At 36.9% G+C, this 17,401-nt stretch overlaps 1 protein-coding gene across 2 annotated transcripts; it reads left to right on the forward strand.

The window, feature by feature from the left end:
* Nucleotides 1–195: 195 nt before the first annotated feature.
* On the forward strand, nt 196–16,421 carry LOC131165019 (uncharacterized). Of its 2 annotated transcripts, none has more exons than XM_058122631.1 (13): nt 196–386; nt 1,360–1,482; nt 1,598–1,724; nt 3,512–3,639; nt 3,723–3,792; nt 3,895–3,997; nt 4,705–4,822; nt 5,007–5,088; nt 10,882–10,943; nt 12,720–12,792; nt 12,883–12,966; nt 14,982–15,062; nt 16,091–16,421. In XM_058122631.1, the coding sequence occupies exons 2-13, from the start codon at nt 1,448–1,450 to the stop codon at nt 16,265–16,267; spliced, it is 1,140 nt and encodes a 379-aa protein (XP_057978614.1). In that variant the 5' UTR covers nt 196–386; nt 1,360–1,447; the 3' UTR covers nt 16,268–16,421. The 2 variants fall into 2 exon arrangements, with proteins under 2 accessions (XP_057978614.1, XP_057978613.1); XM_058122630.1 differs by having other exon boundaries at nt 202–386; nt 1,239–1,482.
* The last annotated feature ends 980 nt before the right edge of the window (nt 16,422–17,401 follow it).

Consider the following 17,401-nt stretch of genomic DNA (forward strand, 5'->3'; position numbering starts at 1 on the left):
ATAAATAATTTATTTTGATACTAAATAAATAAAAAACTCGAGATATTTAAGTTCTAATATAACTCTTATATTCGAATTTTGTAAAAAGCGAATAAGAGATACATTATTTCTTATAGGATTTTCGATATTTTTAATTTTAAAAAAAATACCATAATTAATATTGGTTTGGAAAGTTTGAGGATTAGAAGCTGGGCCGGAGTTGGGACAAGCCTTTCTAAATTTGGTCTTTGGGGCCCAAAGTGCATTTGTGGCTCCCAAACAGGCCCTAACAGAGCATCAATCGTCATCTTCGATTGAGCTCGTGGGGTTCGCCGAGCTGCTAAATAGAAGAGCAGAACAGAAGGCCGGAAGCTTTGCAAACCCGCATCGGCGACCACCGTTTCCATGTAAACCCTAATCCCATCTGTTTGGTTGTTAAGAAAATGGAATTAAAAGGAAAACCTGAAGAATGAGAAGTAAAAAATTCGAGTCTTTCTGTTTTCTTATGAATCCATGGAAATTTTATTTTGTTTTTTTGTTTTTCTCAGAACTCAATTTCTTGGATTGAAGTCACGTTGTAATTTCTATGCAGCTGAAGTAGCCATAGTGGCAAATTCGCTGTCTTAAACTAGAAACTATGGGGTTCTTGGCTGTAAAGAAATAGTAGTCGATAGCTACTCGCGTAAATATATTTTCTTTTAGTTTCATAGAGAGTAATTGTACGCTTGTTTGAAAGACAATGAAGACAACAAAAGTTTGAGTTCTCCGTTTTGTTCCCTCCTTTTTGGTCCCCTTTTGATCAAGAGGACTTTCTGTTTTTCTCAGAACTCGGTTTATTTTACTGTTCCCATCGTACTTTGTAGTTTGTGAAACGAGCTCTAGTAAAATCAGAGTCTCAAACTTCGCATAATGGTGTTTGTGGCTGTAAAAAATAGCGGGTGATAGTTCCTCATATAAATAATTTCTGAAATTTTGTGAACAGTAGTTGAACACGTTTCCATGTAGACCCTAACCCCATCTGTTTGGTTGTTAAGAAAGCGGAGGAAAAGGGGAGGCAGGGAAGAAAAAGATTGCAAAAGTTTTTGTTTTCTGTTTCCTTCCTTCCACACCCCCTTCCTCTACCACTCATCAGTCCAGAGGAATCTCTGTTTTTCGCATAACTCAATTTATTTCATTCCTTTTTTCCCCTCATAATCCATGTACTTGTTCGTCTCTATGTTCTGAATTTCTGGCATGATGTAGTTTCCTTATATGGATAGGTACCCAAAAGAGCAGTCTGTGGTCTGATATTCTGATTAGAGGAATGATGAAGTCTGGAGGATATGTTTTAACTCCTTCATGTACCTCTATTAATTCTTTTTTCGTAAAAAACCATCGCAGATTGTCATTAAATATATACAGGAATTTGACTAAATCAAGGAAAAGTTTTGCTTATGGTCAGAGACATCAATTGCATATAGAATCTGTCATGGTTGCGAGCCGCTATTTTCCCCCATGGTTCAGGTGGGTATTTTAACATTTCAATCTTCTCCATGTCTTAATTTCCTTTTTCTTTTTTTTTTCTTTGTTTTTTTTTTAAGTGAATGAATTTGTGTTAACTGTAATTTTTGTTTTCTAGCGTTGCTCCAATGATGGATTGGACGGATAATCATTATAGGACTCTTGCCCGACTAATATCAAAACATGCATGGCTCTACACAGAGATGCTTGCTGCTGAAACAATTGTTTATCGAAAGGATAATCTGGTCAGTAAAAAAATTTTCTTCTAAGGGAGCTGTGGAAAAGAAATAATCACTATTTTCAAACACAGGCATTTGAAACTGCTGTTATATAGTTTTTATCTTAAGTTATACTCATTTCAATTTTCTTATGCAGTTGAGAAACTATTGAAATAGCTTGCAAACTAGTAAATTATCCTTATACATCTAATAGGATTGATCTTAGTGTGGAGCGTGGACTATGTTGTTAAAGTGATGTACAGCATCTTTACTAGAAAGGAAATTTTGGGATTATTCTGAAAACTCTTCATATTGGAATGATTAAAATTTGTATGAGGGAATGTAGCTAATATAATTAGCAGCCATAAAATAAGAATCCAACTCTAGTAATCCTAATATCATGTAATATTTACTTTAGCAAGTCATTGTGACAACTGTGGTTCATGCTTAGCCAAAGTGTTGTTCCTTTAGCAGTGAATCAGTTAGGTTTTTCTTTCTATGTTTTGTTTTGATTTTTGTTTCATATTTCTTTTAATTAAGTTTAGGGTTAAGACTAGTTATGTCTAGTGGTTAGGATTCCATGTCATTATGGCTGGTCATTAGGTTACTTTGAGTCCAAGCAAAATAAAAGCCTGTGTCATTGTATCAGGCAACCTCTAGGGTGGAGATTTGTTGAATGGTGGAATAACTAGGATAGGGAAGCGTAGAAACTACTGATTGATAATTTGGGAAGGCTTTGTGTTGATTGAGGTGTTTCTATTTGTAGCCCTTTTTATAAATAATTTTGGCAACCTAATCATGGAGCCATGAATTTGTGCAAATTGAAGCTTCTGGAAAGGAGTTTGAGCTAAGGGTGACGTCAGTAGAAACTATAGAATGAGTTCTACATGGCACATTTTCTAACTGAAGGACCTGGAAAAGGATTGATGGTTTAATGCTTTGTGGCATCATATTGATGTGGATAGGGGCCTCAATGGAAACTATAGAATGAGTTATACATGGCACAGTTTCTAACTGAAGGACCTGGAAAAGGATTGATGGTTTAATGCTTTGTGGCATCATATTGGTGTGGATAGCGTAAAGCCATTAACATTGTCCTTCATCCAAGGCATATAGGGCTGTTCAAATTGTTTTCTTTTGCATTGATAACAATTAGTGTACAACTAAACATTGATATCCCTACTTTCATATTTGTTTGTGTGTGCAGGTGTTTGGGTGTTTAGATTTTTCCAGCACCATGAATTTGGAGAACTGCTCATAATACTAAAAAAATGTTATTGGAAATTTGTCCATTCACGAAGCTTAAGATTAGTCCTTTTTTAATCATGCCTTTGTCTTTTTCTGATTGATAAAATATACTCATTTGCACTTGCAAGTGACACCTTTCATTGATGCAATAATAGTATATTTAATGGCAGATACTGCCCTAAAATCTAATTCTTATGTCCATTTGATGATCATTGAATTAGGTACAGGTCATTAATCTTCGATAGATTTAAGTTTGACATTGTGATACTTGTAATTTTCTCAGATGTGGTTATGTGATCCTATTTGAGCTGATTTAATTGAAGCATCCATATGTTGAAAAAGAACCATTAAAATGAGTGCGTGTCATTTCATATTCAGAAAAAGTACTTTCCATAATTTCCAAGATTCTTTTTGTTCTGTGAGTTTTTGTTTGGTATCGGAAAATGTATTCCATTTCCCCCTGATATCAACGAGTTTAATTTGTTGTCATTTTTAATGCTTTGGTGCATCTGATAGGTCAGCATTTAAAGGCACTGATTTCATGTACCTTTTTTGCAATTTCTCAGGACAGATTCCTGGCATTTTCTCCACAGCAGCATCCTGTCGTCCTTCAAATTGGTGGTAGTAATTTGGAAAACCTGGCAAAAGCCACTGAACTTGCCAGTGCTTACTGCTACGATGAGATAAATTTCAAGTCTGTTCAATTCCTTTTACCCGTCTCCAGGGTTTCATTTTTATTTTGATCAGTGATCTAAAATTGTTTTGTTTACCTACCAGTTGCGGTTGTCCTAGTCCAAAGGTTGCTGGGCATGGGTGCTTTGGTGTGCGTCTTATGCTTGATCCTAAGGTTTGAAATCTCTGCTGACTAAATTGTTTATTGGAGCTACTCTTTGTGCTGAATTTATTTATAATTTGCTCTGATATTGACATTCACTATTTACAAGGAAAGTTTGTTGGGGAAGCTATGTCTGTAATTGCTGCCAAGTCGAATGTTCCTGTAAGTGTTAAGTGTCGAATTGGTGTTGACGATCACGATTCATATAATGAACTCTGTAAGGTCTTTCGTTACTTTTGTTGTCTATTTAAATTAAAGATGCATAAATGGATGGCTGTGAAAACTTCCACATATTTGAGCTAGAAAATTTAGAGGGAGCAGCCTGCAGGTGCTGTTTAGGAACTGGGGAGTGTTTGCTGTCCTTGTCTCAGCATTGTTCTTTACGATAAATAGTGCTGCACTTCATGCTTTTCTTCTTGCTTCATAATGGTTTAAGATAGCATAGGTTTGCCCTTGGAAATCCTTTAAGAACCATGTTGATGGAAGTATGGTGACCACTTTAATGCTCTGTAGTACAGTTGTACTTAGTAAAAGAAAATAAGTTATATTGTTGTTTATGGTTGAACATTCCCAGAGCCCCTTCTATGATATTAAAAAAAGTAATGTCAATTTTTTTTTTCTGAATAAGCAAAGAATTAGATTTTGCAGCATATGTTTCTCTGAATTGAGATTAGGCTTAAACATGTGTCTAAAAATGGATATTATGATGATCTGTTGCATAGATTCTTCCAAATATGTTATTATGTTCTTCTGCTGGTCAATTTAAATCTTCATGACCTGCTAACCCTAAACTTTGTTGCTGATTATGGAATATAACATGCCTATCATTTTGTGGAATGACAATCTCTTCTCTGGATTTTACCTGATTAGTAGGTGTATGACAGATGACAATATAAGTGACTTTTTTTTTTTTTTTTTTTTCAGGTGATTTTATTTACAAAGTTTCTTCTCTATCACCAACTAGGCATTTCATTATACATGCACGGAAGGCACTGCTCAATGGCATAAGCCCAGCTGACAATCGGAAAATACCTCCACTGAAGTATGTACCTGTTTACATTTTATTGTTTTAGTTAGTGTAGGTTCAATTTAAGTTAACTTGGTTAATTGGAAAGGTCAGTAATTGCCTTTGGTGTTATATGCTCTACAGCGATGCTGGAGGTCTTAATTCTGGACATTTTAATTAATCTGCTAACAGTCATTCATTCTTATATTGTTAAATGCAGATATGAGTATTTTTATGGCCTTTTGCGTGACTTCCCGGATTTAAGGTTTACGATAAATGGAGGCATAAACTCTGTTGATGAGGTGAAGCTTTGTCAAACTACTTACGTTTTTTGTATGACATGCATGGGACGGAATAAAGGGTGTCTCAGGTCCATTGTTGTCACTTGCTGTTTGCATGGATGTAGAGAATGTCACTCATAAGGCCATTGTGGTTATTCTGAGGCTCTGAGCCACTATTATCAAAAGATGTCTAAATCTATGTGCAATTGTTTGGTAAATTTTGTTATATAAGATTGTAAAAGAACCTCTTATTTTGTATATGAAGTCAAATTCTTTGGAAATTTCTTTTAGTTTTGCATTTTTGTGGAGGAATATTTTTCATTCATATGCTTGGGTTGGATTTTACTGCTGCTGCATTTATTTTTTTCAAATAAATTTTATTTAGGTCCTCCCTTTATTTATTTTTTTCTATTTTTATTTTTGGGTCAGGTCCATGAGGGAGTGGAGGTTGCCCTGTTTGCAAAATTATCTATGAAAATTTCAAAAGCAGCTCTAGGGTCTGTTTTAAATAGTTGACTATGTTATGTGTATAGAGCAAAGAGCATGGTGTGTAGATGTTGCCTGTCTTCTTACTGTGGTCATTGAATTGGTTGTTTTTGTTTTTTTTTTTTTAAGGGCACCACACCCAATTAGGAACAAGAAAAGCGAGAAGAAACAAAAGATAACAATCAACAGTGAGACAGTGTATCCGACAAATAAAAAATTAAACAAGTGTCCAGCATGTACTGCCTGCTAAACCAGGAGAGAAGCATAGAAAGCCAGCTATCCTTGAGGTTTGTGGTAGAGTAAAAGTTCCTTTGTGAGCTCTTGCCTTTCATTCTCTCCATGTAATCCAAAAGATGTTGAGTTCATGGACTAGGCTTTTTCCCTTTCTCTATTTGCTGAAATACCCTTTCAGTTCCAGATTTCCTTTCCCACAGATTCAGTAGTGATCCAGTGCTGTCCAGAGAGAGCAGTGGCCAGATTCCAAAAATTCTTATCTAGGGGCAGTGGAGCAGAAGGTAGTCTAACAGTTTCAGCATGAACTTTGCAAAAAAAGCATTTGGTAACCAAAGTGAAACCCCTTTTCTGAAGATCATCAGGAGTTTAAAACTTCAGTTGGCACAAGAGTGTTCCAGATTGCTTTCCAAAGGTAATCAAGTGTGGTCTCTGAGCCCCTATCCAGCTGTTTGTTGGTAGAGCAGATTGTGAAGGGACCATTTTTATTGAGCTTCGGTGAGGGCACATCCACATCCTGGTGGGACATTTCTATAAAGACAGCCATAAAAATCAGCACAAGATTCAATCTTCCAATCATGAGCATTTCGAATGATAGAGATGTTCCAAGATGTATTGAAGGAATGGTTCACATACATGCTCAGCAAAGCATCTTTGTTACAGCTGAGATTGAAGACTGCAGGAAATTGAGAGCTCAGAGGAGATGAGCAACACCAGCTGTCATGCCAAAAGAAGGGCTGCTCCCACTTCCAATAAGGAAGTGGAAGAGAGTGAAGAAATCTTCCCCCCTTCCTAATCAATTTTCTAACACTGACCCCATAGGACTGCCTTGGCTCATGCACACATTGTGATCGAGACCATACTTATCCTTCTCCAGAGAAACTTGTTCTCATTCATGAATCTCCAGATCCACTTACCCAGGAGGGTCTTGATGAGAGCAGTGAGAGATTGGACTATTTGAGACCCAGAGCACCACTTTGGATTGCTTGTCAGACAACATCTCTTCTAACTAAATGAAACTTAAAAGACCTTTCCCATATTTTCAGATTTTTGAATGTTGTTCTGTCTATTTGCCACAGAACAAGGAATAGGGAAGAGACTTAAAGTAAACTAGACATTGGAGAGGGTGCTTTTGATGAGAGTGAGTCTACCACCTCTAAAGCAATACTCATGCTTCCAACCAGCCTTTTTTTTGGGTCAAATCCTTCAACCAAATCCTTTTTTCCTTGAACTATGCGCCAAGAGGGAGACGAAGTTAGATCAAAGGAGAAGTCTTCAACTTGCAAACCATGATACCAACCAAGAGATTGCCATTGTTCACATTTCTAGTGGGACTGAGCTCACTCTTTCCCAAATTGACTTTCAAACTGGAAATTGCTTTGAAGCAAAGAAGTGAGCATCTGAGATTTAGAATCTGATGAGCTTCTACCTCACAGAGGATCATGGTATCATCAGTGAAGAGGATGTGAGAAGGGGTTGAAAAGCTTCCTAACATTTCCTACACTCATCATGACCCTCCTGGATAATAGGATCTGGAGATTCATGAATGAGCCCTTTTAAGAGTTTTGATCTTGAGGCATTTTGCAACAAGGGGTTGAAAACCTCCATGAGAATAATGAAAAGCAAGGGAAAAAGGGATCTCCTAGTTGTAATCCCCTGGAGGAGTGAAAAAATCCTGAAGGACGGCCATTAATGAGAATTGAGGATGATGGTGAGCAAACATGGTGAAAAGCTTTTTCCATATGAAGTTTGCAGGCCATTCTGCCCTTTCCAGCTCTAGAGTGACTGTCTTGAATTTCGGACACAATGAGTGCAGCATCTTTGCCTCCCTTCGACAATGGCATGTTGGTGCTGCTATATGATTTCTGGGATTATTTTTTCAGTGTAGTGGCGAGAACTTTGGATAAAAGCTTGTTAACACTATTGAACAAGTTGATGTGTTGAAAATTTTTATGTTAAGCCCCTTCCTTCTTTAGGGATCAACACAGTAATGGTGGGATTCATGCTGTCCACATTTCTGCCTGTAGAATGGAACTCATCAAAAACCTTGAGAATGCCAGCTTTAAGAACATTCCAGCTTGCTTATAAAAACAAAAAATGCTATGGTGAAGCCATTGGGGCCGCAGTTTTATAGTTTACCACCACTACAATCTACAATTTTCTAGAGTACAAAGACTTTCTTCCTTGCTGAAAGGGTGTTCCTGCCACCTAGCTGTAGGGTTGCAGACTTTGTTGAAGCTTAAACCCTAAACCCGATGTCTCCAAGTAGAAGGCTTGGAGTAGAAGGTTTCATCGAAATTTCAAATGCCTTCTTTGATGTCCCTCTTTTCATCCAAAGTTTCACCATTGATAATGACACTGTTTGAGGTGTTGTTTCTCCTATGGGCATTGGCTGTGCAATGGAAGATTTTGGTATCCCGGTACTGTTCCTTAAGCTATAAGGCTATAGACTTTTGTCTCCTTGCAATTTCTTCGATATGTATAATCTCAGGTAATTATTTTGTTAGGAGGCTCCTTTTTTTTTTTTTAAATTCCCCATTAAAGCCTTGAGAGAGTTCTTGAGCATCAAGATCCTGGATTCTCCTCAAAGTGGGTTCTTTCTTTGCATAGATATCACATCACCAAAACTGTTTTTTATTTCACCATTTGAGTTTTCCATTCATCTTGTTCATGTTGGACATAAGAACGAAACTTATGTAGCCTCAAAGTGGAAGTAGATCCCCACTCCTTTATGAGCATCCAAAACCTTTGTTTAGGCCACATGTTCTCAAAGGGGAAGGTAGCTGATCCCCACTTTATTCTTTGGTGTCTAACGAGTAACCAGAGGGGAAAGTGATCTTAAACATGTTCTCAAAGTGGAAGGTAGCTGATCCCCACTTTATTCTCCGGTGTCTAACAAGAGGGGAAAGTGATCAGAGATAGGCTTGGGGTGGAGCTTCTGGGTAACCTTGGGAAAATACTCCTCACAGGCCATTAAGATTAGAAACCTGTCTAGGAAGGCATCTCTCTTGAATTGGTGGACCAAGTAAAATCATCTTTAATAAGAGGGAGGTCAATAAGAGCATTCACATGAAGTGGTGAAGGAAGTCCTTAAATTCTTTCATACTTGCATTCTTTGAAGTCGAACCTGTCATGCGGAAGGGCATGATGTTAAAATCCTTTCTGATAACCCAAGGAGCATCTCATTTCGTTCTAGTTTCAGGGAGCTCATTCCACAGTAAATGCCTGGATGGACCTTCACTTGGCCCTTACACGCCCGTAAAGGGCCAGGAGAAATTGATCCAACTTCCTGAAAAGACAGGATGCTGAGAACACTCTGGTTGTGTGCTCGACCAGTTCAAGAATGTTTCCTTCCACATGACCAGATTCCCCAGCAGAACATCAGCCTTTAGGTGAATCCAAATGTTGCTGTTGTGTCCCCAGAATACTGGTAATGGGACTTCTGTCAATAGCATTCAGCTTAGTTTGCTGCAGACATATCACGTCCCCTTTCCGGTCTTTCGAAAAACACTGCAGAACAGACATGTTGGCTGTATCATTGACGCTGCTGACATTCCAAATGATGAAATATTCCCTGCTGCAGTCAGCTACCTCAGGATCTAAAAGACTCTCATCTCTATCATAGTTAACAGAAACTCAATTACATACTCTTATTTTTCTTTTTGCTATTATAAACTTTCCTCCTAAGGTTGTGTTTGCTTTACTTTCTCTCTCAATATTCTCAAATATAGTCATAGCTTTGTCCTTAAAACCATCAAAAGAAACCCCAACAACCTTCTTCCCATCTTAACCTGCCAGAGAACCCATTTGGTGGTTCCACATCCACTTAATTTAACTCCTCCCAGCCTAATAGATTTGGATTGCAATGAGACTCCTTAGGGAGGCATCCGTGTTGGTCCCTTCTCAAATTGTGTTGCTGTTTACTGCACTCTGGAGAGGAGTGTCAGGGGAAGAGAGTCCAAACTCCTTAAGGGCGCAGGGGGTATGAATGTATGATGAACCCCAGGCTTTGGTGGGGGTGGCTGGGGAAGAGGGATTTCTGCGCCTTTGCCCTCAAGGAATGAAGCAAAAGGCTTTGGTTTTGGGCTGGAATGGGGAGGGGAGGCTTTTAGGCCTGAGAGAGGCTGTCTCCTAAGTGTTAAAAACATTTGAATACATTGGGCCTTTTTTTTCTGAGGGGGTGGGGGAGACCAGCATCTTCAGAAGTGTAGGGATCCAGCTGTCATATTTTTAGTTTCCCATGATCGTTCAAGTGAAAGAGCATGTTGGAGCACTCATCATCTCCAAGTTCACTGGTCAGTGGTTGCGCATGGCTCTTCCCGAGGGAGATGCTGAAGCAGTGACCATGGCAAGGGCAAGAACGCACCGACTCCAAGGGATTGGCTGCTTCAACAGAATGCGACTCCTTTTTCATTGAAAATGGAGGGGGGGATCAATGGAAGGTTTTTGCTGAGAACCAGAGGATTCTTTGACCCAGCTTCTCCATAGTTGTGAGATCCTATGGCACCCTTTAGAATTGGACATTTGAATCCTTTTGGGATAGCTATGTGCATCGGTCCTCCATTGATTTGTGACAGTGCAAGGAACCTGCCAAAGTCATTCTTTCTTGAGTTGGTGCATTAGGATATTTTCCCCATTCCTCATTATTCCAAGCCAAGATAGGGGTTTGTTGCTGCCTATACGGTGATCCTGAGCATGTTGATTTGTTCTCCATCAAGAACTAAGTTGAAAGATTTCCTTTCCACGGCCTCCAACTATCATAAGCCAAGCTTGTTCACAGCATTATGCTTGCCTGTGACCCCTTGTCTTGTGCACATGGGAGATAATCATATGTAAATGCTAGTATAAGTTTTATTCTTTTCAGTAGGATAATGCCTTAGTGAGAAGTTAAGACAGTTATTTTTTGGCTCAAAATTGAGAAAAAATGGATTTGCTTATAACCGTTGTGTGGAAACATTCTCAAAGTAAAAACCAAAATTTTACCATTGTGTCTCTACTTTTTGGGTAAATTAGTCATCAGAGGATGCCTTTAATATAACATTTTTCTTATCTTTATCTTTCTTTTCATGGGTATCTCAATGGCATGTTGACTACCAGGTTAATGCAGCACGAAGGCAAGGAGCTCATGGGGTAATGCTTGGTCGTGCTGCCTACAATAAGTAAGAAGAGCATGTGACTAATCAAAGCCATTTTTTTTATCTGTTTATTTTCATACATTATTGTGAGTGGCTGGTTTTATTTGTAACTAGTCTGTCTACATAAATTTAATATCAGTGCAAGAAAAAATATTTTGTAATATATTTTTTGATAATAGATTACATAGTATATAAACTTGCAGTCGATGTCATATCCTTCGTTAGACTGTTTAAGGCAAAATTCTTTGTTTAACATTCTATTATCATCATCAGCGAAATGAAAACCAGACTTGAAGTTATGTGTTAACATTCAAAACAGAACACTTTTTTTGGTCTTTCCATTTTCCTGATTCATATATATATATATATAATTACTAGTTTTTTTTTTGTGTTTATTTTCTTTTTTTTTGGAGAGGGTGGGGGGGGGGGGGCGCATGGAGTGGGGAGCATTGATATCAATTTTTATTTACAATTTCACTGTTATAAAACAGTAGTCACATGGAATGTCGTATGGAAAAATAGACTGCATTAAGCTTACTGATTCTTGTGCTTGGGAAAGTTTTAAAAAAGAGATGTTAGATCATAGAAAGAGAAAATTAGCCATGGTAACATCTTACTTACCTACATTTATAGTACCTAAACTGTCTTAGCCCCTTTTTATATATTCTGTAACTGCTACTCCTACCTTATTATGTGTATATTCATTCCTTTGTCTTCTAGATTTAAACTTAGTTTTTTGTATATGTTTTCTCATAGTTTCTTTACGTTTTGATCCATATACCCTAGCTAGCATGCAGCCTCATAATATTTTTTTCCTTCTAATTTCTCATGTATGTATCAAGTAGTATACTAAAGTAACCAGATTTAACTCTCTGCTTCACATATTCAATATTCTTCTACTTGCCTAATTGATCTATTTACAATTTATAAGGATTTATCAGCCATCAATTTTATATTATTTCACTGTTCCACCCAGAATAACTAAGTTGCATTGTCTGTTTGTCTCCTACTCATCTTAGAAACCCTACATTCTGATCCTTCTCTCTTTAATTCTAACTTACTGTATTCCTCCTTCGGTTTCTTATTTAGAAAAGATTTCCTTTTGATTCATTCAACAGATAGAAATCTTGTTGATCATTCACTAACCGGACAGTGAAACAAAATATTACTTGTCTAGAACTATGTGAATGCATCCTTGGATGGTTATCAGATTTAATGACTAATCATGAATATATGTGCAGTTTTGACTGTAATGAATTGGTAAGGTTTATTGGCCAAGTTATCTGGCACCTTTCGGAAATCCTTTTCAAGGAACGGGAGTTCAATTACTGTTTTTTGCTGTAGTTGTTTGAAGGTTAAGGCATTTGGAGAGATTAGTAGGACTAATAGCAATCCCTTCATCCTATAGAGATTGTCGCTCCAGTTTTTCATAAACTTCAATTAATGCATTGATTCCCAACTAATCAAGTTGACTTTCCAAACACCAACATTTCATTGTTGGATGAGATTGTGGAGAAAAGATTTCAAAAATTACTGCAGGGGATGATATAGAATAGCGATGATATAAAAAAGAGGAGAATCTTTGTAGGATGGGGGGAGTAGCAAATAATTAATGTTTTTGCATTATGATATCTTTAATGTGGAATCCTGCAACTTCTCATTTGCAATAGTTGAGCAATTAAGAAATTACCCCCTCTGAGTGCTTCTGTTTTTTGTTTCTGTTGTGCCTTTTTTCCTAATTTACTACTATTGGTTGACGCTGGATAATTTTACTGAAAAAACTTCGTTCATGTTCAACAGCCCTTGGTATACCCTGGGACAGGTTGATACTGCAGTATATGGTGCACCTAGTTGCAATCAAACGCGCCGTCAGGTTTTGTTGTACTCATGTCTCTCTAATAAACACTTTTGCTCCATTTCTGTGCACCACTGATTCCATCTCATGATTTACAATGTCTTGTAGGTCCTTGAACAATATCAGATATATGGGGATTCCATTTTGGGAACATATGGGTCTAATAGACCAAATGTCCGGGATGTGGTTAAGGTAGAGATATTACAATATTACTTCATTGGCTTCACTATCATTCACATTTTAGTCATTTTTGTATCTATTTAAGTATCTTCTTTAACAAGTCCTTTTGTTTTGTTTTTTTTTTTTTGCTCTTTCTTGGGGTAGGGGGTGGGGTGATTCAGGTGAGAGGTTGGCAGGAATTTCTGCTGGGAAAATTGAAGATGAGATCAGCTCTAACTGTTCATGCCATTTACTTTATGGTGGAAGCTCATTGGCTTTCAATGAAACCACAAAAAAAAGAAGCTGAACTGAGTCGATCAGAGTAGTTAGACTGAGAGGGAGAGGGGGAGGGAGATCATGAGAGCATTGTGTTTTAGTAGGTCTTAAAAACAAACCACCTGTAGAACACTTGTTTATATGTGCATGCTTTTTTTACATATATTTATTGTGTATTTTTTTTTTTGTATGTCCTAATTAGTAAGCATAAGAAATTATGCTTATAAACAAAAAGGCTAATCATCAAAAAGGGATCGTCACATGACAAGTATATATCTAGTCCTGTGTTACATAATGTGATGGTTCAAACCTTGTAATGCCGTTTCCTAATGTATTGAAAGAATGCCCTTGGTTTTGTGGATTTGGATTTTCTCCATAGATTTGCTCTGTCCCCATTAAATTTGCAATTGTCTATTGCCTACTATTTCTTCCTTGTTTGAATTTGGGAATTGTTAAGATTCCTTCTATATCTGACAAATACATTGCATAAACCTTGGGAGATTTGCTCCTAAACATATGTTGCCTTGAGGATCCCAACCCCAATACAATTCTAGAATTGACAAATACATTGCTGGGCACTTCAGAAGGTGGAAAATAACTGTCCAAATATCCATAGTAGAAGAGAGATGAATGAGTAAATCACGAAATTCTGCAAGTTCGCTTATACAGCACTTAGGCTTTGTTTGGAACAAGGATTTTGTTTTAGCGAAGGAAAGGGGAAAAAAGTAAGAAGGAAATCCACTTTCTACTTTATTTACTCTCTGGATCAAATGCTATTAAGAATGAAAAATGGCAGGCTGGAAAGAAGCATTTCTCTTCTCTAGTGGCATGATGCATGACCAAAACTATACTGTGGCAATGTTAACAGGCTCTGGAAATTGGTTTCATTAAAGAGTGCTGTGTTCTTAACTTCAAATAGGTGAATCCCCAAATACTTGCTGAGGAAAATACGCCAATTTCAACCAATTAATTGAGATATGGATTCCATCAATGCCACTAGACAAAAATCTCTCCAAATCTTCTCCAACTTCTATACTACTGAAGAAAGAAATAGGGAACTATGACATAAAGTAGGGAAATCCACTTTTCTATTCTGTTAGGGTTCTCACTAGTATTTGAGCTGTTGTGTTCTGCCTGCTGCTGTGTTGGCTTTTTGTCTTTGTTGTTTCAGTTGTTTTTTCCTGTTGCAAGACATTTCCATTGTCTCTGTGATAATGGGAATATGAAAGGTTATAACCATGATTAAAAATTGGTTGAATAAGTGTCATTTGATCTTTTCACATCTGACAAGTTAGTGGGATTAGTTTTCATGTCTTGTATGGCACCTGATTTGTCTAGTCAATGACTCAGTTCCCAAGATGTAAGCATTGCTTACCTGGGTCACTTGTCACTGTTACTATGCAAGAGCTTAGATCAATAGGGTCGGTCCATCCTGAGGGCTGATGCTTAGTGGGAATGCTGCTCAGTGGGAGGAAGACTCTGTGCATGGAGTCTGGGTCCATGATTATGTCTGCTTTAGCAGCAGTTATTGTGGAATATCTGTAAATACAATACTTGTAAAAGGATCCTACATATTCCGTTGAAGACATTTCTTTATTCTTTTGCTTTAGCATCTCTTTCTTGCCCTCACATTTTTCTTTTCTTTGTTTAGTTGTCGATTTATGGAGGACATAATTTAATTCATTTAATCCTCTGGGATATTTAGCAGCTAAAGTATTTTCTTTGTCTTTAGTATGTGCTGATGTTGTTATTATACACCTTCTTTGCTACAGCCTCTACTGAATCTTTTCTATTCAGAGCCTGGAAATGGTCTCTGGAAGCGAAAAGCTGATGCTGCTTTTCAGCATTGCACGGTATGTCAATAACCATAACCTTCTATAGTTTATGTTTGCTGTGTTCTTGTTTTAATCTTGGAAAGATAATTAAGATTGGTATATAGAAATGTTTTAACCACCAAGGAAAATCTGTCAAACGTGTGATTAGTTTTTTTCTAAAGACATTTGAACGACCAAATAAATTTTTTTTAGCTTAAACAATTGTGAGGTTTCACCATGTATTCAAATCCCAAAAGGGGGCTTCATAATTAATTTCAATATGCATATGCTCAGGAAAGAAAAATCTTGAAAGCATACCCATTAAATCATAATTATGTTTCATGCTTAGTGTTGATCTTTGCATTTGACTTCAATTTGATTATCAACAATTATATGTGAAGAGCGCAAATATTTGGACACAAGTACTCTCAGAAATTTAAACATTGGTCCCCAGCTGGTGGAAGATAAACTTCACCATCCACTGTGTACAGCTTAATTTATCCATCTCTTCCCTGATTATATATAAATTATAAACCTCCTCTGCATGGTGAAACATTAGTATGGCAAGAGCATGGTTTGAGTTATGCACTTCTTTGACCGTGTGATAATCTCAAAAATGATGATGCTCAGTATTTCTGTTCATCCTTATTTCTTGTCAAGAGAACATATTTGGGAGTTATTATTTTCCTCTTTCTATAAAGCTCCAATGTGTCTCTTGATTGGCATGGTTGGTCTGTCAGACACAGCACACTTTTGCTCTTCGGTATGCATAATATCTTGTGCGTGCAGTCCTCTACTTTTCTCCCTAAATTTTGAGTATGGTTTGAATGAAAGAAAGGACAGGTTTATTTGCACAATATGGTTGGTGGGTTCTGCGGCTAGCTTAACGATAACTTTCCTACATTGATATTTCTCCTTGATTTTCCGTAAGGTTTATTTGCACAATATGTTTGGTGGGTTCTGTGGCTAGCTTAATGATGAACTTCCTACATTGGCATTTCTCCTCAATCTTCCATGACAACTTTTACTGCATAATTCTTTTCTCACGTGATTATTTAACTTTGTAGACAATCAAATCCTTTTTCGAAGAAACCCTTGTGGCCATTCCAGCCAGGGTCTTGGATTCACCTATTGTTGCTGCACCATCTGTTTGTCAAGATGTTTTTGCTGATGTGCATGGTTTACTGCCTCCCCCATACAAGGCAAGAGAACAGCAGGAGGAAGAAGACCTACTGTATGCTTAGTTTGTACATGTATCCCAATTTTATACTTGCAGATAAACATTGTTTCAATTTTATGAGCAATTGCTTTAGTTTATTCTTTGGGATAAGACCCAACTAGCCCCATCTGACTGTAGCAACTACATACAAAATTTAACAAAAATGATTTTTGACTTCAGCTGTTGTGTCCCTCTTTCTTAGCTATAGTTGTTATCGACATTCTGGCACATAAAAAATGCCTTTGGACTATGTTGTGCATTGAATTTCCATTACTATGAAAAAGGGTAGGGTATTCCTTTTCTGCCGATACTTTTGTCCTGATGTTTTGAATTGTCGAAATGTTCCAGTGACTGCTCCCTTATGCTTGAAGAAAGAAACCAACCAGAATACATATGAACAATTTTTATGCCGAGGGACCTTAAATTTAGATTTATATTGAATTTGAATAAGATGGAATATAAAATTATATTAAAATTTATTTAAATTCAAATAAATTTAAATTTAAAGTAGCCATAATATATCATTTTTTATTTTCATTTCCATTACATCACACGATCAATTGTGCACAAGTTCACAGTGGAAGAATGTCCTAAAATGCAAACTATCAATACAAAATGATATGGGTCCAATTATTTTTTTTATTTATTAGTATTTTATGCTAGAAAATTTAAAAATTTTGTTGGCATAGAATTGTTCATTCAAGAAACTTGGTATCCCAAAAGTGTATTCTTAATTTCTGAATGGGCATGTGGAAAAAACTAAATACAAAACCCTCTCCTCCACCTCTCTCTCTCTCTAAATGATTGGATTTCATTTCCATTTCCTTTTACAGTCTGAGCAATTTGGATAAAATTTGGCAATTTTTTTTTCTTACCTCATTCTTTTAATTGAGGCAAACTGTGTATATTAAATAGGGCGTCTCACATAAAATGGTATATTTTTTTATTTAAGAATACTAATCTTATGCTTAGACTTCCAACATTAAATTTAAATTTGTGTAAAAGAATTACACATATCCAAATCTGAAATTCTACCTTCAAAATTTCTAAGACTAAGGTAAATAAGGAAGCTACAAAGCTATATATATATGCCTAACCATGCACCTCCATTTTTTTTTCCTTCCCATGCACATTGCACACCACACAATTGTAGCAGACC

The sequence above is a fragment of the Malania oleifera genome, chromosome 9 (assembly GCF_029873635.1).
Source record: "Malania oleifera isolate guangnan ecotype guangnan chromosome 9, ASM2987363v1, whole genome shotgun sequence".
In the NCBI taxonomy this organism is placed as follows: Eukaryota; Viridiplantae; Streptophyta; class Magnoliopsida; order Santalales; family Ximeniaceae; genus Malania; species Malania oleifera.